This window comes from Neurospora crassa, linkage group IV, assembly GCF_000182925.2.
Source record: "Neurospora crassa OR74A linkage group IV, whole genome shotgun sequence".
NCBI lineage: Eukaryota > Fungi > Ascomycota > Sordariomycetes > Sordariales > Sordariaceae > Neurospora > Neurospora crassa.
In genome coordinates, this window is record NC_026504.1 from 1,950,245 (window position 1) to 1,972,370 (window position 22,126).

The following is a 22,126-nucleotide window of genomic DNA, read 5'->3' on the forward strand; positions in this document are numbered from 1 at the left end:
CAGGAAAGTTGAGCTGGACTGGATGTCGGAGGGAGGGCGATCTTTTAAGTCCCGTCAATCGATCTTCGTCTGGTACCTAAGTAAGATGGAGTGATGGATCAGTGCCGTTGAGGTTGCTTCCTCACGATGTAAACAAATGTCAAGGGCAGCCACGATGTAGACGGGCCAAGGAAGGAGGCGATGTTCCCCAGTAGCCTGCACTAGAGGTAGGACCCACGATATCCTCCAGGAGAGCTGGGGATGAAGATAATGATAAATAAGGAAGAACTCCCGTATGCTCGGCTCCAGCTTGCCGCGTTGAAAAGGGGATGTTGAAGGGAAGACGACGAGAAGGAAAAGAAGGAGATGCCTGGCCATGCTTCTCGAGACTGCACTCGCAGCAGGGACCGGGATCATCGACAGGACAGAGAACTACTTACTCTGAAAGTCGATGCTTAGATTATGGCTCCAAGGAGGAAGGAGAGACCCTGTTGTCAATACTACCTTTACACATCGGGCCGGCAATCCCAAGTTCGACAAGTTTTTTCCCCCCTCGTATGGACAGGAAGGGAGCAGAACAATTGACTGAGCTAACGATCGGAAATGTCCTTCACTACTGTAGTGCCGTGGTCTAGATGGAAAGGCAGTGACGCTGGTGGCATCCACTTTCGTAGTGAGGGGAACGAAGTGGAAAGTAATGACACAACTTCAACTTGAAGCAATCGCTGTGAATGGTGTCGCTCATGATGCAGGTGTGAATCTTAGCTTGGTGTTTCCTCTTTGCTCTTGCCGTCTATGTGACAGAGACCATCTTCTGGCCAATGACGGTCAGGGATTGGAGATGTCCGGAGCCCAGATACCTACACTAGGTACACTAGGGGAAAGAGTCGAGGGTGTAATGTAAAATACCAAGTAAGTAAGAACAAATTGAAGGCAGTGCCAACCCATTCCACCTGGGCTTTCAAGCACTGCCAGTTCTTCTGGAGGAGGTGCAAAATAACAGCCGAGCCTACCATTGATAGCCGAACTCGGAGTGTCTCTGGATTCCTTCTCGTCACGGATCGGATTCATGATTCCAGGCAACCAGGCGCCGGGCAAGACTGGCATTCAGGCCCGGGTGATACACCTTCACCAATTGCACCCAGGGGCATTGAACCTTCTCGTCCACGAGCAGAGTTCCTGCACGACTGCAGTGTTAGCGACGACTTTCTTTCACAGAAGGAGGAGGATGGGTCGTGAGGTCAGGAGATACAGCATAACTCCCAAAGGTGAGACGACGATTGCAGCTGACACATTACAATTCAACAGATCGCCTTAGTCCCGGGCAGTCGATTGACTGCACGGTTCCCTTTCGGTTTTCTCATCCGAGAACGCGTCCCTGTTCAACCAGCGAAGGGGTGAGCCTGACTGACGCTTATCGCAACAACACTACACGCGTTAGCTTGCCTTCCCAACAATCGTCACAGCTTCCGCCATCACTCACCTGTGACCGGCCACAGCCGGAGTGTCGCCCGCCTACATCACCCAAACTTTCAAGCTCGACAGCCGGTACTAGCAACAAGGGAGAGAACTGCCCGTGATTTGTGCCCTGACTTCATCGACAGCAACTCCACAGGACGTATGACAGAGGCTAGACATAAGGACACGCCTTCCGCTACTCATACAACGTGCCGACTGTGGCAGTCTTCGTCAACGGGTGTAAGCCCAAGTCGTTCATTAATTTGGATGGGCATTGTCGTACGCTTTGTATTGCCCCCATCTTGGCTTCCACCACGGAGCTCGACCCCAAGACATGCGCTTTTCTCTATACCATGTCGTCATCCTGGCCATGGCCGCGGGCAGCAAAAGACGTGATGAACAAACACCTTCAGTCTTGCTTGCCGTGGTGGCTTTGCTTGGCGACATGCTATAAGAGAACTAAGAAGCTTCGGGTTTGCAGTCGTTTATCGTTGATCGAATTCATCGTGGGCAAACAAACTCGTGATGGCTCCTTGAGCCCGACTTGGAGATTAACCCGTAGAGGCCCGAGTGGGGTGGGCCAGGAGAACAGTCGATAGCAACCCGAAAGGTGTCGTCGCCTTGATTACGACGAGCTTACTTGCACCGATCTTTCTCAGGGGTTGTCTGCTAAGAATCACCTGCCCACTTGGGCCACTAGACGGTGATCACTTCTTGCATCCTCTATGGAAGATCATAACCAAGACCGACTCACTTTTACTCAGGGTAGCAAGTTTGGACGTCTTTATTGCTCTGCCACTGGTAATGTACGTGTCTACTCATGTTTCTAAATGGCGAGAACTACTCGCGGCGAACATGAATAGGAGCTGACGTTCGAACAGTGCCTGGACCCAGGTGTACCCCCAAGTCGAAGCTCAGCCAAGCCAACCCACAAACCCACGATCCTCTAAAGCCCCGCGACCGAGATGTCGGAAACTTGTGGGCGAAGCCCGTCAGCGTCCAGGACGGCCGACGGCGTATGTTCTGTCGTCGCATCTGCGGGTGTTGAACGTTTGTCGACATCCAGGAACAAGGAAAAAGCACGAGCGAGAAACAACGAGAAGACTGAACAAAAATTCCAGAAAGACACTAAAAAGGGGAGTACTGATTTTTGAGAGAAGAATAAGTAGTGGAAAGGAAAACAAGAGCAATGGACAAAAACAAAACAACGGGCTGCCGTAGCTGCGGGCTGCGAGGTTGCAATATCGGCAACAAGGAAAACAGTGGCCCGAGTTCGGACCAATCAGAGCCCTCCGCTCTCCAGTCCGCAGCAAAGCAAACGGCGAACACCACACAACTTCCACTTTCCACGGCCACGAAAAGAAGAAAGAAAGAAAAGGTTATGTTTGCGAGAAGGTAGCACAAGTTCTCGAAAGTTTGGGTTCTTATTGGCTGGTTGAAGACGCCCAAAGGAGGATCTTTGTGATTCAAACGGCTGAAGCTTGGAGGAAGGTACATAAGATGGGTAGCGTCGGAGTACCACAGTGACATCGGACCAGTGACTACCGAAGTTACACACCGCGAGGTTCGAAAGGATGACGAATACAAATTGGCTGAGGATGTATTGTATTAGCAACAAGATGACGGCCAAGGCAATACCCCGCCAGATATTCCTTCTCATTTCGAACACCAACTACTGTTGTAAGATGAGGGAGTGTACATGTAACCCTTCGACGCTATATACATGTATCCGCGTGGGTGTGTGGTTGACGCAGTCTGCCGTCCAGCTTAATTCAATACTTAGTCAGGCCATGGCACAGAAGAACAACCACATACCCAAAGAATACACAAAATCTCGATGGATGATGTTGTTCCTTATGAATATGCGCTTGTTTGTGGGTATTTGCTATTGCATCCGGAGCTGGTTCACTAAATGATAATCCCGACTATCCATAAGAAAGAAGAGTCAAAAAAAAAGGGTGTGTCTAGTGTCTCCCATCCCCATGCCTTCCAACCTTCTCTATCGGATCACATTCTTGATTTTTTTTTCGCATCTACTACAACTGCATATATATAGGTTATGACCAGACATCCTCCTGTAAAGCAGCAGCAGGTTAGTATTCATTTTTTTTTCCGTTACGCGACCGAACACGGTTTGGGAAGAAAGGGGAGGGGAGGAGAGGAGAGGGACGTAATGGGAAGATCACAACGTAAACGTACCTGGTACTGATTCGATGACCTCATGTTCTTGACAATCTCCTCGGCCTTGGCCTCGGGGATGCCTCGTTGTTCGGAAATGATCTGGCTCAGAACGGTGTTGACCTCGCGCGCCATGTTGGCAGCGTCGCCGCAGACGTAGAAGTAGGCCTTTTGCTCGAGAAGCTGGTTGATCTCCTCGGCCCTTTCCTTGAGACGGTGCTGGACGTAGACCTTCTTGGGGCCCTCGCGGGAGAAGGCGGTGATGAGCTCGAAGTTGTCGCCGAGGATCTCCTTGGCTTCCTGGAATTTTCGCCATTTGTGTCAGCATATCGAGGTGACCAGCAACGGTTCCAGTGTGGCGCGTGACTTACCTCCCATTCGTTCTTGTACATGAAGTCCTCGGTAGACTTGCGACAGCCAAAGAAGAGCAGAGTCTTGCCAACCTTCTCGCCGTTCTTGGCCTGCTGCACGCGCTCACGGATGAAGCCACGCATGGGCGCTACACCAGTACCGGGACCAATGCAGATGATGGGCTTGGATGGATCCGAGGGGAGCTTGAAGTTGGAGTGGCGGACATGAACGGGGACGTGGATACCATCGTACTTGTTACGGGGGCCAGTGAGTTCGTAGGAAAGACCAAAAGGGCAAGGTTCGGGCTCGCCGTTCTGCTTCTGTTTGAGCGCGAGGAGGTAGTTGGTGGCAACACCGCGGAAGGGGTCATCACGACCAGGAAGCTGGGTATTTTCGACAACGGCAGTGATGGAAATCGTCTTGGGCTGTTCAAGGGATGAGGACGAGATGGAGTAGTAGCGGGGCTGAAGCTTGGTGATACCCTCAATAAAAGCAGAGAAGGGGATGTTGGTCCATTTCTGACCCTTGCCAACAATATCCAAGACTCTGGCAATGTTGAGATGGTGAAGACTGATCTTCTCGTAGAAGTAATCCTTTTCGGCGCCGAGCTTGGTCATCTCGGCCCTTGCCTCCGCATCGGGAGCAAAAGCAGCGAGTTGGGCGAGGAATTGACGAGACACGGGAGCGCAGATTTCCATGTGGTAGCGAACGATAGCGTCGTAGGTGGTGGGAGTCGGGAAGGGAACCTTGGCGGTAGGCTCGAGAGCCTTGACGCTGACAACAGTGTGGCGCTTTTCGGAAAGACCCAGGACGTTCATGAAGCGATCGACCTCCTCACCAGGGTTCGTGGGCCAAACAGCGATGTGGTCACCAGTCTGGTAGTTGAGGTTAGAGGCGCTGATATCGATATCCATGTGGAGACAGTTGCGGTCCTTGACGGAGAAGAGCTCGTAGGACTGGGCGATGGGAGCGATGTACGGGTTGTGGGCGTTGAAGGGGCCCTTGGCGGTTCCGTCGAGATGCATCTTGTTGGGTTCACCGAGATAGACTTCAGGGGACTCCTTGGTCAGGCCCTCCCTTTCGATGATGCTGAAGACGGGCTCGTAAACGGCCTCGCGCTCCTCCAAACCCATCCTCTCGGCGAGAGCCTTCCACATGGGTTCCTTCCAGGCCAAGAAATCTTCTTCCATGGTACCAGCGCCATCATCACCCTCGCCAGCATCTCCGATACGGTGGGCACCCAGCTTCTGGAGAGCCTTGTCCACATTGCGAACCATGGAGTTGTAGTGCTCATAGGTGTTGTTTCCGAGACCGAACGTGACATAGTTCAGGTTGCCAAGCGCGGGTTCGTTGCCCTCCGTGAAGTTGACGTCTTCGTTGGTGATGAACTCGTAGAAATCCACAGCGTTATCAGTAGGCTCACCCTCACCATAGGTGGCGAGTACGAAGAACACCACCTTGTCGTCAGGAATGGTATCAAGATTGTCGAAGTCGTATTCCTCAAGGTCAGCAACCATGGTTTCAAGGCCGAACCGGCTCTTGCCCTCCTTGGCCAGTCTTGAAGCATAATCCTCAGCAGTACCGGTTTGAGATCCGTAGAAAATGATGCAGTTCTTGCCCTGCTCCTCCATCTTCTCCACAATGTTTCTTGTCTTGCCAGCCTTTGCGCCGCTGGCATTGGCCAGAGAGCTCGCATAAGGATCCTTTGTAACGCCCCACAGTTTGCCTTTTGTGAAGTAGGCGACCGTTCCGAGAAGGATGGCCGCCAGGACCACGAGGTCCAGCGTGTCGAGTTCGGCCATGACGGCGATATAAACGGGAGGGGGCGGGTATGCGCGTGCAACTGAAGCGGGCACAACCGGTAGAGTCTTGCAAGTTATCGGATATGGAGATGTCTAGAGGGAGGAGTACCAGACCGGGCCGGTAACGCACTGGCTCGCTTGGCTGCTTCTGGCCGAGGGGGGAGCCAAAAGAAGCTGGCCTGCGCGTAATCCCATGTTAGCCCAGTGAACAACTGAAACGGCTCTATGAACCCAATGACAGATGCCAGCGCCGCTTGTTGCTCGCGCAAGATTGGCGTGTGGTCTGTGAGCGGCGTGCCGTATGCTTGGGAGGTCAGGCCACATGGCAAAACCAGACATGCCACGGCTGCCATCGCTGACGGCTTCTGTCCGGCAGTTAAGACGATGTACGTACCTGGGACGAACCGCGCAGGAAAATGGCAGAGGCGTCGGAACCCAAAGCTCAGACAGTACAAGAAACAAATAAAGAATGGCAGCTGCTGGTCGAAAAGAAGACAGGAAAGGGGGTGACGGTCTCTCACCCTTAAAAGATAAAAGATCGAGAGCGAAGATAAACTGGAAACTGAGGGACACATGCCCCCTGGCCGATGGACGCGGGCGGGACCCACGCGATCCGATGCATAATTCAGCGCTAAAGTCCCGATGACCGGGCCCCTCCCGTGGGCTCCACTTTGATATTGCGACCCGACCACTGCAATCTCAGGCCAAGTGGTGCTGACGGGAGCCTTCAGTTCGCTGAACAACACCCCGAAGGACAACCGTCCCTGGTGTCGAGAGTAAATACAGGTACCTACAACTCAACCGAACGGATGCGCTGTCCATCTTGGGTGAAGCTGTAGGTCATTAATCGGGCTTCAGCCAGTGCCGTGAACAAGTTGCCCATCCTGCTCCTCGAGGTTCGACGTTCCCCCCTCCAATGATACCGGCGGCCGCCCTGGGCATCAATGATCACAGGTGATGGCCCGGGTGTGCAGTTCCAACTAAAGCGACAGTGGACTTTAGGCTACAATGCTTTCACATGACGGCCAGGAAAGGTACTTGCTCGCGGAGCCAGAGATGGGATCTCGAGCCTCGAGAAATCACCATGGTTCATCACAGATCTTTCGGCAGAAGCCGAGGTCCATACGAGCGAGGCCAATCATACACATACCGTGTGAATACAAGACTCAAATACAAAGGTAAACTGGAACTCTTTCTCATCTCAGCTTGGGCAGCTTAACACTTAGAGCCGGGGTGTGTCCGACAGCCGCAGCGTTCCACGGAACTCAGATTCCTCTGTCGCCTTCGACATGACATCAATGACGGGCTCAAAAGATGCCAGCAAAGAGACCGTTTAGTCAGATCCAAGCAAAGAAAAAGCGATGTTGTTCTCTTCCCGTGAATCTCTCCCGAACTCCCGTTATAGGGAGATATGTAGGTAAGCCGGCATTGGGCGAGTTCCACATCGTACCCCACCTGGAGTTCTGAACATCTGGCGGAAGCGAGTTCACACGATGCAAAGATGCACAAATCGATCCTATTCACCCCGTTCGGCTTCCAACTCATTGGACTTTTCGGAAATCGGTTTGCCGCACCAACTCGTCAACGTTCAGCCGGTTCGGCGCTCAAGCCTTGGTCGGTAGTCGAGCACGAGGCCAGGAAGAGCCTCGAGACCAGAAACAGAAGTGGACCGTGAAAAATGTCCTGCACAACTTTCCACTGCTTCGGGCCCTGGTCTCGTTGTGGGGTGAGCGCTTGAGGGTTTCGAACAAGATCGTTCGTAAGAAGTTGGTGGTTGCCAAACATTACCTGTCTGTGTACTTTGCTCGCGTCGTCGCTCCTCCTTCTGCGGCCCGGCCTTTTACGGCTAGATCGCCGAGCTCGTCCCCAAAGATCCTATCGGCTTCCTTCATCTCCTCACTCCCATATGGACTCAGAGGTGACCGGCAGTCGCCTATACGCCGAGAATATTGAATTCTATTCGCCTACGCTCCCATCTCTTGCCTCATATCGTGTGAAAGTGGTACAGTAGGTTGGCATCTCGTCCTGCAGCAGGGTTACGTCCGCTTGACACCCGCGGCTGCCGCGCCGCGGAGGGGAGCGTAGCTTTCCGGCGCTGACCCGGGTTTGTTTTCATGAGTTTGACGTTCTCAGGGCATCAAAGAGAATCTGGAAACCCTAGCATCATTTCACATACCACCATGTACACAGACAGCCAAACCGAGTATGCGGCTGTTCAAATTTGGAGCTATTTTTGTTTCTGTAAGTATTGTCGTTACCAAAGTCAGCACAACTGACGGTAATCTCGAGGTATCTTGATACATGATTGCGTGCCTGAGGTTTGCTATAAACAGCCCACATCTGCAGAAACTATAGTTAGACCAGCCAGGTTCGCTTTTGGCAGTCCCAAAAGCTCGGTACATATGGAGTATGGACCCTGTTCATCCCTTTCCAGACTTTGAGAAGGGGTAACAAAAGACCCTTGACCCTTACGACGAGATATGGTCCGAGCGCCCTCTGATCAACAAGGGAACGAAGGCGCTGCGGGGGGAGCTTGGCTTGAATTGAATTGAGGGGGGGCTGGAGAATGTTCACCCCGGGACACAACCGAACCCGGGGTGATAACAGTCTCCGGCCAGCCTCTGTAAACGATCGCTCCGCAACCGCCCCCCTGGCACCTCGCGAAAACCTTCGGGAGATCTGTATGTTGTGTGTAAGCCCAATCTCACTACTGGACTGTGTTCCGCAAACGTATCCAGTTTACACACTTTAATCCATGTTCTCAGGTACAGCGAGATAAGCTTATTCGAAACTGGCTCGAGAACGGAACGCATAGTGGCACGTAGTATCAGACTTTTAACGGTCAATGGTAAGTATATAGCGTACCTACATTATGCTACATACGTAGTGACATGACGTGTGTGGAGAGCCTCCATGTCAAACTTCGGGAACCCCATCTTGCAGACCTGCTTGTGACGGGCTTGTCTGGGGTTGTACATCGTTCGGCTCTTGAAGCCCGGACAGCAGGGTGCGTATACGCGCCGTCACAGATATTGTCACAGAATAGCTGAGGTATTCGGAGTGGGCCCCCACCAAGATCCCTCCTACATAGTTGAGGCTCTCTCATTGATGTTCTTTTGGCCGCCATGTCAAGCCATTTCTCTTACCAAGAAAACATCGACCGCAAGCCTCTGGGAGGGGACCGATCATCTGGTTGAATGCTTCCTTCGATGAATGTGATTCAATTCTTGGTGGGCTAAGACGTTCTCTTGGACCCCTTGCAGCCCTACAGATCACCGAGGTGTGTAAGGGAAAAAATAAGATAGAAGATCGAATACTAGAGGTACCCCTAAGGTATGTATCTGGTTTGTTTCGGTGCAACTGAAGTGTGTTCGAACTATTCTTCGCACACCTCGATTGCACTTGGTTACTACCAGTAGGGTCCGCTTGGAGGTTGCATGGCCCACCTACCGAGCTACCCAAGAGAACCAAGTGATGCGACTGGCTGGCTGTCAGGCGTTTCAAGGCACCGTCATTGGTAAACTATGTAGGACATTGCAGGCCTGTTCGCGCAATCATCGGTCACAAAGTGAGAGGGGCGTGGTTTGGCGTAATGAAGCTCGGTTTGCACATCCATCCGAGGTGTACATCCATTGCTTGAGTGAGTGGCAGGGCTTCCCGTCCCGTCGCAGGGCAACCACAAGATGGGACGGGGAACCAGGGAGCGAACGCGCTGCACGGGAGACGTTCGGGGAGCTGGAGGGCTTCCACTTGCTGCTGCCACAGACAGGCGACTTCGAATCCCGTCCTGGATGGGACTAGCCTGTGAATCTAGCCGCGGACATCCATTATCAGAGGCTGAATGAGAACTTCCAGACTGTTTTGCTTGCTTCTGTCACCTTCGCGCCGGCCAGTCGCGACGCCACCTTTTTTCTGTCCAACTTCCTCCAAAATAACCAGTGCATACCTAGGTATCGATACAGGCCTTGCCGGTACAAGAAACAACACCCACTGCCGCTGCCGCTGCCAGTCTGCAAGGCAACGCGCGCGGATTCGACCCCGCCCTGAATGCGCTGAAGAAGTATCATGAGAGGCGAGACGTTGGCAAAATGGGTGAGTCTTGTGATGGTGTTCTTGTTGTTCGACTACCCAGTACCTCTGCCTCCTTGTCTCCTCTACTTCCTACCTATGTAAAACAGTCATTCTCGCGCAAAACTAGGGCTCGAGAGCGACACCAAGCGGGTGATGGAGTAGTAACTTCCAGTTTCCATCCCAGGCCGGAAGGGTTCTCACAACGCCTACGCGCGCGCAACAAGAGAAGGAACTATAACGAAGGAAATGAGATCCTGGTTCAGATTGCTGACTCGCGATTTGCGCCACAGCTCCGTCTCAGACGCTGCCTTCGGACCACGAGCCCTTGAAGTTTTCGCCCCGAACCATCGCCCGGCTTGAAGAGGAAGATGACAACACCGACTGGCAGAGAACACTGAGGCCGATTGCCCCCGACAGCAAAAGTGTTGCGCATTCCCGCGAATCGTCTCTCGAAAAATTACAGTGGTCTGCTAGCAGCACTGTTCGCGGTGCCCATGCGCCCCAGCGACTAGTCGACCCCAAGTTATCCTCGTACGGCCATCACAGACAGACGTCCATCGTACACGGCATTGGCATCCAGCATTCGAGAAATGGGAGTCTTGCAAGCAACCACTCGAGCCCTCTCAGCCCCCAGATGATTGCCGCCGCCGGCGCAGGCATTTCCCCCGATCGAGCAGATTTACATGGCTTCTCGCGCAAGGACAACGACGGCTCTTCCATTGGCTCGAGGCCCCAGACGGCCCTGTCCGGAACGACGGCGGCATCGGTGCCCGTGATTCCCGAACGAACGTCGTCTGCTGCCGCTATGAACGATCTCGCCGGCCAGGGAGGGCAAACGGGGACACCTAGAAAGCCAGAAAGGATGGCAAGCGGGAGGTCGAGGCGGGACCACTCGCACCACCATGCTCATTCGTCTCGGCACAAGGATGACCCGAAGACGGTCGGTGATTACGCGCTACACGTGCTCTTTACGTCCTTCATTGCGCAAGCGGAAGAGAAGTTGACGGAAATAACAAGCATTCCTTTCCACGACCCCGAACCTCACGTCGAACAAATATGCGGGCCCGGCGTAGACGCTGCCTTCGACCAGTCCATTGTTGCTCTTGGCCATCTTGCCAAACAAAAACCCAAGCCCTTGATAGACTTGATGATGCTTTGGAGGAAGAGCAAAAGTGATGCTGCCAATGAGGCCCGTGAGGCCCGCACGCAACTTCACCAAGCGCGGAGTCACCTCCCCGGCGCTGCTTTGCAAAGGAGGAATACCGAGCCCGTTCAGTCTACCGGTCCTGGCCAGCCCGGAGTCCAGCATGCCGAGCAGGCCGATATTGCGCAAACCGTTGCTGTGGCTGAGCGCCGCTCCACCGTGTCCATTTACATTCTTTGCCGTGTTCTCCTTGAGGTCTTCACTCAGAGCACACTTGCTTCCATCACCCCAGAGATGGAAGACAAGCTTGAGAAGATCATCTTCCAGCAGCTCAAAAGTACCGAGCCTGATTCATTGCTAATTTCACCGCTGAAACTTGCAAATTGGAACCTCTTTGCTCAACTGTTAGGTGCTATGAGCGCAATCAGCTTCACGAGTGTGGCCGACCGGTTCATCAACGACCTGGAGCGCTCCATGCAAGATCTCAACACCAAGATCTCCACCGGTGGGCGAGATGTCGAAAGCAGGATAGAGCTGGTTCTCATTGGAATGAAGCACCTTCGGATCAGACTCTCACCTCCGGATGCCTGGGAGCGCTCTTGTAATTTCCTCACCTCTCTCGGCAAGCTTTTCAATGATTCCCATGGCCAAAAGGTAAAGGCAGCCTTTTGCCAGGTGCTTGAAATGCTCGTGCTTCCCATTGCCGCCACGGCCAGCAGCAATGATCTTGCCTATCCGAAGTGGAAAGAGGTGGTGACAACCATCACGCCCCGACTAGCCCACATGTTTATGAGACCGCGGCACTGGACCTATTCGTTTGCCCTCACGGCGACGATGCTTTGCGCCGATGTGCCCGAAAATTTTGGTAGTCAGTGGATGCAGTTGATCTACCCGCTTAACAGCAAGCTCCAGGACCGCATGACCAGGCCGCTGTGCTTGCAGGCCATTTCTAGGCTCTTGTGGACCTACCTTTATCGCACGAACGACAGCGTCGCCAACTCTACGAGGAAGTTGGACGAAGTCGTGAAAATTGCCCTTCCCAACACCAAGCGAGCCTTTAGCGCTGCAGACCTTTCGGTCACTGAACCGCTGGTCCAGATTATCAGGCTTATAGGGTATAAGTACCCTGACTACTGTTTTCGCAACATCATTTTTCCTTTAGTCAACGCCGACCAATTTGCATCCAACAAGGATCTTAAGATCGAGTTTCTTGACCCCGACAGAATGGTGGTTGGCATACACGCTTTTCTCGCGGTGATGGCGGACTTGGAGAAGGGAGAGCATGGAATGCCGCCGTTCCCTCTGAATTATTCCTATTCGGCATCCCTCATGGACCGAATTTCTATTTTCTCCGTACTCGCACACCCACACAGCAGCTTGGCGGCTACACCGGCTCTCGGTGTCGAAGAAGAGAGTCTCTCGAAACCGGTCCAAATATCAGTCCTATCTGACACGGTGAAAGACTACTACAGCCGGTTTTGTGAAATACTCGGCAAAATCGCCATAATCTGCGATAACACATTCGGTGGACAGGCTGCCTTGGATGAAAAGTTCAAGGACGAAAAGTTCAATAGTCCTGGCCCCAAGACGCCCATGACAGACACTTTCAAGTTCTCTCGCCGTGATGATCAACAAAGCGCATACGAGCAGAAACAGGCATTCTATGAGTTGTTTCACGTCGCCGTTGAGGCTCTACCACGGTGTTTGTCGGTAGACATCCCCTTCAATACGCTGATCAACCTTCTGTGTACCGGAACCGCCCATGTCCAATCAAACATTGCGCGTTCATCGGCGCAGTCACTCAAGGCCATCGCTCGGCAGTCTCATGCCCAGCAAGTTACAATGGGGTTTGCCCGCTTTATTTTCAACTTCGACGACCGGTACTCGACCATGTCTGATGGTGGGATGTTGGGCCCAGGGCACATTGAAAAAACACTCATGCTTTATGTCGAGCTTCTTCACATCTGGATCGACGAGATCAGGCGAAAGACGAAAGATGCTGAGGCAGAGAGCGACGGACCCGGTGGGACTGACAAACGAGGCATCAAGCTTGACCTCTCGGGTATCTGGGCCGAGGTCGATCAAGTAGAAGCACATGGCTTATTTTTCCTATGTTCGCAGTCCCGGCGTGTGCGGTACTACGCAGTTACCGTTCTTCGCCTGATTACCGAATTTGACGCAGCTTTGCGGAAGACGAGCAACCACGAAGAGGAAAAAACTATGAGACTGATCGACATCCTGGAGAACGATTCGATGCAGGTCATGAGCTTCAATGATGACCACCTCTCGGTAGCTGAGCGCAGCAGATTGGAGCGAGGTTTGCAAAACTCGAACAGCCAAGGAGCCTTACTTGAGCTCTGTACCAGTGATGTGTCCTATGATACCACACTTTGGTTCAAGGTTTTCCCAAACTTTGTACGGATTGCATATGACAAGTGTCCATTCACAGTCACCATCGGCCGCGACCTTGTCTGCAACAGAATCCTGCAGCTCTACCAGGCGATAGTCATAATATCTGAGCCATCCGCAAGGATGTACTACGGATCTGATGGAAGCAACTCTCGAGTGGTTAGGACCCCAACCACGCAGCCCGAGGTGCTTGTTGAGCAGTTCAAGCTGTATCTCGTCTTTGCCTGTACGACGCTAGCAGACCCAGGCGGTGTTCAGTCGAGCTCGGCACAGAATGGTCAACACGGCCGGAAGGGTTCCAAAGCCTCTTCAACCGTTGACAAAATTGTGACGGCGCGAACATTGTTCAAGTATCTAAACCCCTTACTTGGGGCATCACTCAGCTCCGTCAGAGATGCTGCGGTTACTGCGATGGGCTCAATCAACATTCACATTTACCGCACCCTTCTGGAGGAACTATCGGGACACGTCTCCCGATGTAACGACGAAGCACGGGCACGAATCCAACCACACCAGCGCACCAACAGCAACCCAAGGCGTAACCGGAAGATGGATTTGGTGCGAACTGAAATCACTCACGTCTACAAGCTGACGGCACATTTCTTGAAACTACCAGAGGTGTATAATGACGAATGGATTCTGAATAATCTAGTCACTTATGCCAAAGACCTCAAGCTGTTCCTGATGGACGTTGAAGTCCAGATGGATTGGGAGTTCCAGAGGTTAAGGCGGCATTACTGTGGCCTCATGGAAGAGCTCTTCGAAGGCATCAACCGAACGAAAGACCCATCGCGCTGGATGACGTTTGAGTCCCGCAAGTCGGCTTTCACGCTAATGGAAGATTGGTGTGGCTTCTCACCCAACCAAGCGCAAATCTCCCAAAGGGAAGCTACCATGCGACAGTCGGTCATCAATGAGCAGGGTGCAGGCGAGCGTGGCAATGTGAGCGCCGCCATGGAAATCGAGAAAAGAAATTTGCGGACAGCTGCCCTCAGTGCCATGGCATCGCTTTGCGGAGGTCCTATTCGTGTGCTTACCGAGAGCGGCTCGTTTCTCTATTTCGACGCGCGCCGTATGCTGAACTGGATTGATGCGATCTTCAACGCGGAAAGCAATCGCATCAATCTCATCGGACGGCGGGCTCTCAAGAACCTCATCGTTCACAACCAGCAATATCCCGCTCTGTTGGATCATTGCATCTTGAAGTGCTATACGACCGAGGTCCCCAAGGTGTTGGCTAGTTACTTCACGGTTGTGGTAGAAGTGCTTTCGGAGCATGTCGACTACCCCTGTCCATTCTGGAAGCTCCTCGGTCTCTGCTTATTCACCTTGGGTAACGATCAAAGTGATATACGGTCCAAGTCGGCACAAGTCTTGCGCACAGTTGAAGAGCGGCAACAACCGGCGCGAAACTCCAAGATACAAGACTTTGATATCAGCATATCTGACAAAACCAAGGCTGTTTACAAACTTGCTCAGTTCGAAATATCCAAGCGACTGGCTAAACAACACACTGAGTTGGCATTTTACATCTTTTCCGAGTTTACTTACTACTTTAAGGAGGTAGGGTCAGTGGCCCAAAGGAACGTGGTTGCCATCATCCTTCCTTGGATTCAGTCAATCGAGCTGACCGTCGACCCCAATGGTGGTCCAACCGCACAATCATATGTGCTTCTTGCCAACCTCCTGGAAATCACCATCAAGTCGAGCGCAGCCTTGCACAACGAGGTCCAGGCACTCTGGCAGGCTCTGGCGACAGGTCCTCATCCGGGCAATGTGAGGCTGATTCTGGACTTCATCATGTCCATTTGCCTGGAACGACGGGAGCAAAATTTTGTTGAATATGCCAAGCAGATCGTGGTCTTCCTCGCTAGCACTAGCAGTGCCCCTGGAAACGAGGTGATAGAGTTTCTGCTCATGCAAATTACGCCAAAGTCCATGGTAACTAACGACAAACGAGAAGCCGTGCCGCCGCCGCCTGATATCAACACCTTGCCTTACTGTGCAGATCTCTCAGAGGTGCTCCCCATAGGGACAAAACAGGCTGGCTTCTCTCTAGGACAACTATCTTTGATACTGCTAGTTGATCTTATGGTGGCTCCAGCTTGCCTTGTTCCTGATAATGTGCCTGTGTTACTTCAGGTGGTCACGGTGCTATGGGATCACTACACTGCGCTTGTCCAAGAGCAAGCCCGTGAGATGCTGGTGCATCTTATCCACGAACTGGTTATTTCGAGACTCGATGACGACGTTCCCCAGTCCACAAGAGAAAGCATCGAAGGTCTGATCGATGCTATTCGCCGCCATGACCGGTCTGTAGTGTGGGGCTACGAAGATAGCAATGGCAATGTTGGCGCTCACGACAACAAGGTGCCCCCGAGCATGGAATATCTGACCGGCGAAATGGTCAAGACGTTCGAGATTACATTTCCCGGCATCAAAGAGAAGTGGGGCAGGCTCTCCCTGACTTGGGCAACATCTTGTCCAGTTAGACATCTTGCTTGTCGATCGTTTCAGATCTTCAGGTGCATCTTGACGTCTCTTGATCACTACATGCTAGGGGACATGATCGCCAGGCTCTGCAGTACTATTTCTGACGAGGATACTGAACTTCAGAAATTCTCAATGGAAGTGCTGACGACTTTAAAGACACTCGTGGCAAAGTTGGATGCCGACAAGCTACTCACTTTTCCGCAGCTGTTCTGGACCACATGTGCATGCTTGGAGTCCATCAACGAGTGCGAGTTTCTGGAGGCGGTCGAAATGCTCAATGAGTTCCTGGATAAGCTGGACTTCCATTCGCCGACCGTTCGGAGGGCATTGCTCGATGGCCAGCCTTCTAAATGGGACGGCGCGTTTGAAGGTTTACAGCCTCTTCTGTACAAGGGTCTACGGTCTTCTAGCTGTCTGGACTTGACCCTGACAATACTCGATAAGCTTATTCTGCTTCCCAGTGATCCTTTGATAGGAGACGGTGGCCGCTTTTTCTTTACTATTTTGGCGAACTTTCCTCGCCTCCTGTACGCCATGGAGGAGGAGTCTCCTGATCCAGCTGTTGTGCCAACCGTCGAGACTCTCTTACACATTGCTGATGTTCAGGGTATGCGGAGCATTGCCGTCGCTTTGGATGAATATCTCGGACACCGATATGCGTCTACCAAGGATTTTGTGGTCCAGCTGTATGCAGCTCTACGGGAGTATTACTTGCCTGATCTGGAATTCCAGATGCTCACAATGCTGATGGGGTTACTGACCAATGCCACCGCTTGGGTCAAAATTTACACCATGCGGATCCTCCGGGTCATCATAACCGAGGTGGACATGAAGAAGCCAGAGATTGCTAGCCACGGGTCTGACATGATCTCGCCGCTTCTGCGCCTGCTCCAAACCGAGTACTGCATGGAGGCTCTCGAAGTGCTCGACAATATCATGAGCATGTCTGGCTCATCTATGGACAAGCACCATCTCCGAATGAGCATGACACGTCTCACCTCCAAAGCCGTCCGAAAAGAATACGAGCGAGCACAGAGCCTGTTCGGCATCCCGGAGGCGTCTGGTTGGGCTATCCCCATGCCGGCACGCAAGACCGAGTCGACGCGCGCAAACACCCACGCTGTCTTCTACATGTGCCAAATGAACTCCCAGAGTATGGACGGTGGCATGCCCGAGAGTGACATCCCTACGCCTGCCGAGATGGAATTTGAATTCGAGTTCCACGATGAATATGCCTATGGATACCTCCCTGTTTCCGATAGGGCTGATACCATGATGTCAGACGACGCACGTGGGCTGGAGCATGCGCCCATGGGTGATCTCATCTCCAAGCTGGATAGTCTTGACGACTTCTTCGACGGCCTGTCATCGACTGGCCCGCCTAGTGAAGGGCGATCATCCAGGACCGTTACAGAGTTCTCTCCGGATAGCTTCGACTTGGGTGCGCAACTTTATGACGAGCAAATCCTACCCATACTGCACCAAGCGTCGGCATATAACAACAATAACAACATCACTGCGGCCTTCCAAAGCGGTTTTGCGGATAGACCAAGCTTGTTCTCGGGAGGCGGGCCTGGACCAGCTGTAGTCGCGGGGTCTACTACTTCCTCGCCCATAAGCCCCTCAATGATGCACCCTGCCACGTTTGGCAGCATCAGCAGCATTGTAGACGGAGACACCGGAGGAGGACCGGGTGGTGTAGTCATCACTTCGCCTACGGCATCGACCACTTCCACCTCCACATCCACATCCACATCCACCTCGCAACTCCGACCATTCCTGATGACCAACATCCGACCGGGACTGCATGCTAGGTCCATCACCTCCCCCTCGGCCCCGCCCTCGTACCTCGCCAACATCGGTGACTTCAACTCCGATGACGACGAGGGTATGGCCGAATATCCAGAGGACATCGGCGTCTTCTCCGATAATGACGAAGACCAGTACCAGAGACCTTCGACGGCAACCGGCACCGGCACCGGCGTCCTGCACTTCCACCACCCGAACTACCACATCTCATCATCTACCAGCGGGGCGGTGCACGGTACCTATTATAGCAGTGGCGGAGGAAGCGGTAGTCACAGCGCCAGTCCAAGCATCAGCGGCGGGCCTGGGCCGGCGGTGCCGCTTCACCCCGTGACATCACCATCCTTAACAACATCAGCAACAGACGGCTCCTCATCCAAGCTCGAAAGCATGATCCGCCCCTTTGCGCAGAGCACCCGATCCCGCATGCGCCGGTTGACGGGCGGAGGAAGCAGCCGGTCGAAGGAGGAGAGGCTGGTGGCGGTGGCAGCGGCTACGGGACCGTTGTCGCCACAGGTACCGAAAGTGCCGAACGCTTTTTTGCCTCTGGGTCATCAGCCACAGCAGCCACAGTCAGGTTCGAGTGCTGGATCGGGATAAGGCTTAGGACAAGCTCAGGGTCAGGGACAAGGGTTGCAAGGATAGGGACAAGGGCAGGGGCAGGGGCATTCAGGGCGTAATCAATCACGAACGCAGACTCCGCTACATATCGGCGGGGGAGATGCAGATGATGTGATAAGATATAAAGGGGAGATGTTCCGGGGAATGCGGTGCTTTTCTTCATTTTCGTAACTGGAGTACATACGTGGGGTAATAGGATATGGGAAAGCGCTTGGGGTGAGGGATACCACGGGAGGAATTGTCTTGCTTTTACATGGGATATATGGTAGGCTGTGTGTATGTTGAACGAAAACCCTCACGGATTTGAACAGTCGCAATTACTTTCTGTGGTGGTCACACTACTGTCAGCGACCATCTCCCATTGTCGATTGTCGAGAGGGAGGGAGGCATGAAAGGGGCGCCTAAAACCGGAGATTAAATATACTCGTTCAGACACAACCCCCGTCATGGTGACCGGAGGCGTCTTCCTCAACCCTCCTGAACCACAAGCGTCTGATTCCGATAGTAGGTTGCTGGAGATTACAATTCTATGCTTTGTTTCCGAGCAATTTGTCTTGTCTGAGCGGTGAGCATTCTCTTCAGCTTGCTCTTGCAGTCAGCCATGTGATCGGACCACCGCAGATACACTGTTGAGTAAATCTCGATGCCGTGCGTGGCTCTTGTCGCTTTCTGGTATTGATATTCGCAGTTGACCCACTCAGCTAGACGTCTATTGGCGGTTCGCTGCGAGTACGATAGGGCTGAAGGCCTTCCTGTCCCATCTCGTCTTCTCCCTCCAATCACCACCACCGGAACTGTTTTGGTGCTTTCCGTCTCACTCAATCCACACCGTTGAGCCAGTTGGAAAGCAATTAATGGATCATCAGTGCTAAGCTGATCCGATCAACGACGCCAGGGAGTCGGTGTCGCCTACGAATACACTACTGGCCTAGCCCTAGCAGGCAAGTACGGCGTCGATAAGGTTCGCTGTGCTTCTACACGTGTATTCGTATCTCTACTGTGGGTTGTTCCTTGAACCGGCGACATAGCATTCTCTATTTCCGGCTCCGCCATCGTCTGATCAGGTGTCGTGTCGACGCTCCTCTCGCCGTTTTTTTTTTTGTTTGTTTTTTTGTTTTTTTTTTTCCTAGTAACGACTTTCGCACGTCTCTTCTCTGCTACATCCGTTTCGTCGTGTTTCTAATAACAACACGCCACTTGACCTATCACGAATCTGCTGTTGTTGTTTTCTTTTGTTCCCGCACGCGAGCGAGCTATTAGGCAGTCAATTCGATTGGAATTCTGGTAACTGGGTGCGGTAGGCGCATATCCAACCACTGTATACCTTCCAGGGATTTTCGCCCTGTGGACTTTTGGGGCGTCCAGCAGCAATCATGGTCAGGGCAGGAAGGCAAAAGGTCAGAACGGGCTGCTATACATGCAAGTGCGTAACTTTGTTTATCCTATCTTGCATTCCTTCCGGTCCCTTCGGTTCTCTTGAAGCGCTTATCATCTACATATCCCTACCCACTTCATACGATGAGGCTGCTTTGCTCGGACCTGCCCCATATGCTGTTGGCATGATGTAACACATAAACCATACTACCACTGAGTCACCACATCCCAGCCTTGCCCTACCGAGCACCGCAACCATCATCATGGCACCCAACAGATACTCGGCGTCTCACCTCGGTCCATTCTCATATATATATGCCTACCTGCTGCTCGCTATATGAGTGAATCAGAGAAGAATTCATAGGCTAACAAAGAGCACGCTGCCCTTTGCACTTGCTCCGTCATGACAGGATCCGCAAAGTAAAATGTGACGAGACCAAGCCGAGCTGCCTCCGCTGCACCAAGACAGGCCGCCGGTGTGATGGCTATCCAGCCGCTCCGTTGCATTCGCAGTCATGGCAGGAGCTCTTGGCCAAACGGCCCATCATCCCGGCCGTGACGCATCGTCACAACTCCCAGGAGGGCCGCGCCCTCGAGTTCTACCGGTGCGTGCTCGCGCCCACCTTCTCCGGCTCCCTAGACGACGACTTCTGGACCCACGTGGTCAGCCGTGCTAGCTACCAGAATCCCGTCGTCCGCCATGCCGTCGTTGCCATCAGTTCCATCTGCGAGCTCATCGGCGACCCCAGCGTCAAGGGGCAAGCCCTCGTCAAGTTCCCAAAGGGTCGATATGCCATCGGCCACTATAACCGTGCCCTCCAGGATATATCCAAGACGGATGATGAGGCCATGGTCATCTTTGTTTGTATTTTGTTCGTCTGTATAGAAATCCTTCAGGGCAACCGTGAGGCGGCCATCTCTCACTGCCATCATGGCGTCCAGATCCTTAACCAGCTGAACGGGGGCAAGAGCAAAGTAAACTCGTCAAGTTCATCCATCTTGTCTCGGGACCAGCTTCTCAACCCCTTTGCCCGTCTGAGCATCTTCCCCTTCTTCTATGGCAGCACAGTGGACGTCTTCCCCAACCTCCTCCGGCACGGGTCCGAGGCGCCAGAGTCAGACGGTACCTACGGCTCCTCCTCCTCCTCCTCTGCCGCCACCTCGGCAGCCGACAGCGCCCTAACGGTGCTCGACGAGCTACGCTCCGGTCTCGACCTCCTCGTCGCGCGAGCCATGCGCTTCCTCCGCTCCGCCGACCTCTACCGGATCGGGCCTTCGCGGCACGTGCCCGTCCCCTCCCATATCCTGACCGAGCAGGCCAATCTGACCAAATCGATCGATGACTGGCTGGTCCGCTTCACCATTTTCAGCGCAGTGCACTCGCCCACCGAGGACGCGGCAGGTTTGTTCTACCAGATGCGCATGAAGAGCTACATCACCAAGATCTGGATTGCCACGGCGCTCGACCGCACCGAGATGGTGTACGACCGGTTTGTGCCCCTGTTCCGCGAGATCGTTGACATGGCCGGCCGCTATCTGGTCGCCGAGAAGAGCCGACCGCGAGGACCGTCACCACCTCGGGCAACTACTACTGCCACCGAAGAGGACGGTGGTGGACCCGCATCCCCGACCAACGCCAACGCCCAGAAACCCCGTTTTGTCTATGAAATGGCTTACCTCCCCATGCTCTATTTCGTTGTCATGCGCTGCCGGCACCTCGAGACCCGCGTGACTGCTTTGGAGCACATGACCACCCTATCAGCGTTGCACCAAGGACTCTGGGACTCAACACTAACCTTTTGCATCGGCTGGCGACTCATTGAAATCGAGCACGGCGCTGACCGGGAGACACTCTTGCTAGCCATGGCGCAGGCAAAGAGTTTTGGGCAGTCCATGTCCCGTACTTATTCTCGTCTAGCACCAGATTCCAATTCGTTGGTGGGGAGGATGATGCCTGGGACGACACCGATGCCCCCCGACAGGATGAGACTAAGGGAGTGTGTGATTACAGGTGATCATACCGTGGAACAAAAGGATAGCCCGGGCTCGGGCTTGAGGACGGGGTATAGAAGGGTCATTTTTCATGTGTGGAAGCCGGAGCGTGAGGGCGGGGTGGGCACGTTTGAGGAGTGGGTGCCGATTTCGGAGCCGCCGCCGATGAGGGATATGTGTTATGACTATGAGTTTGCGCAGGCGGCGGCGGCGGCGGGGACAGAGGGGAATGAGTTGGTTGAGGTCAAGTTGGAGCCTAGCTTTGGTTTGAGCTTTGCTGAGGCAAAGCCCAATTTCGGCTATTGTTATGTTGATTCGAGCGAGGGGGACCTTGATCTACCGACTAGAACTATGCCCCCGGTTTATGATGGCTTGAGGTTGGAGGCTGTGGTGTAGATGGAGATGATGATGGTACCGGTGTGATGGTGACTTGGATGAGGGAGAAGTT

General features: G+C 53.3%; 3 protein-coding genes across 3 annotated transcripts; 2 read left to right on the plus strand and 1 right to left on the minus strand.

The window, feature by feature from the left end:
- Nucleotides 1–3,013: 3,013 nt before the first annotated feature.
- NCU09741 (NADPH-cytochrome P450 reductase) lies at nt 3,014–6,341 on the minus strand. The gene is made up of 4 exons (XM_959350.2): nt 6,163–6,341; nt 3,987–5,947; nt 3,637–3,915; nt 3,014–3,512 (listed from the first exon to the last, which is right to left on the minus strand). The coding sequence occupies exons 2-4, from the start codon at nt 5,766–5,768 to the stop codon at nt 3,495–3,497; spliced, it is 2,079 nt and encodes a 692-aa protein (XP_964443.1). The 5' UTR covers nt 5,769–5,947; nt 6,163–6,341; the 3' UTR covers nt 3,014–3,494.
- A 3,176-nt stretch (nt 6,342–9,517) lies between these two features.
- NCU09740 (cell morphogenesis protein) lies at nt 9,518–18,856 on the plus strand. The gene is made up of 2 exons (XM_959349.3): nt 9,518–9,860; nt 10,130–18,856. Exons 1-2 carry the CDS (start codon nt 9,857–9,859, stop codon nt 18,289–18,291), a joined length of 8,166 nt encoding a protein of 2,721 aa, XP_964442.3. The 5' UTR covers nt 9,518–9,856; the 3' UTR covers nt 18,292–18,856.
- A 652-nt stretch (nt 18,857–19,508) lies between these two features.
- On the plus strand, nt 19,509–22,074 carry fld (all development altered-7; the record flags this gene model as incomplete). The annotated part of the gene is made up of 2 exons (XM_959348.2): nt 19,509–19,735; nt 20,097–22,074. Exons 1-2 carry the CDS (start codon nt 19,686–19,688, stop codon nt 22,072–22,074), a joined length of 2,028 nt encoding a protein of 675 aa, XP_964441.1. The 5' UTR covers nt 19,509–19,685.
- Nucleotides 22,075–22,126: the final 52 nt, after the last annotated feature.

Excerpts from the sequence above, each read along its gene's own strand:
- NCU09741 (XM_959350.2), bottom strand. The coding sequence starts at position 5,768 with ATGGCCGAACTCGACACGCTGGACCTCGTGGTCCTGGCGGCCATCCTT. Across the intron at positions 3,916-3,986 it reads TGTACAAGAACGAATGGGAG|GAAGCCAAGGAGATCCTCGG; the intron begins GTAAGTCACGCG and ends CGAAAATTCCAG.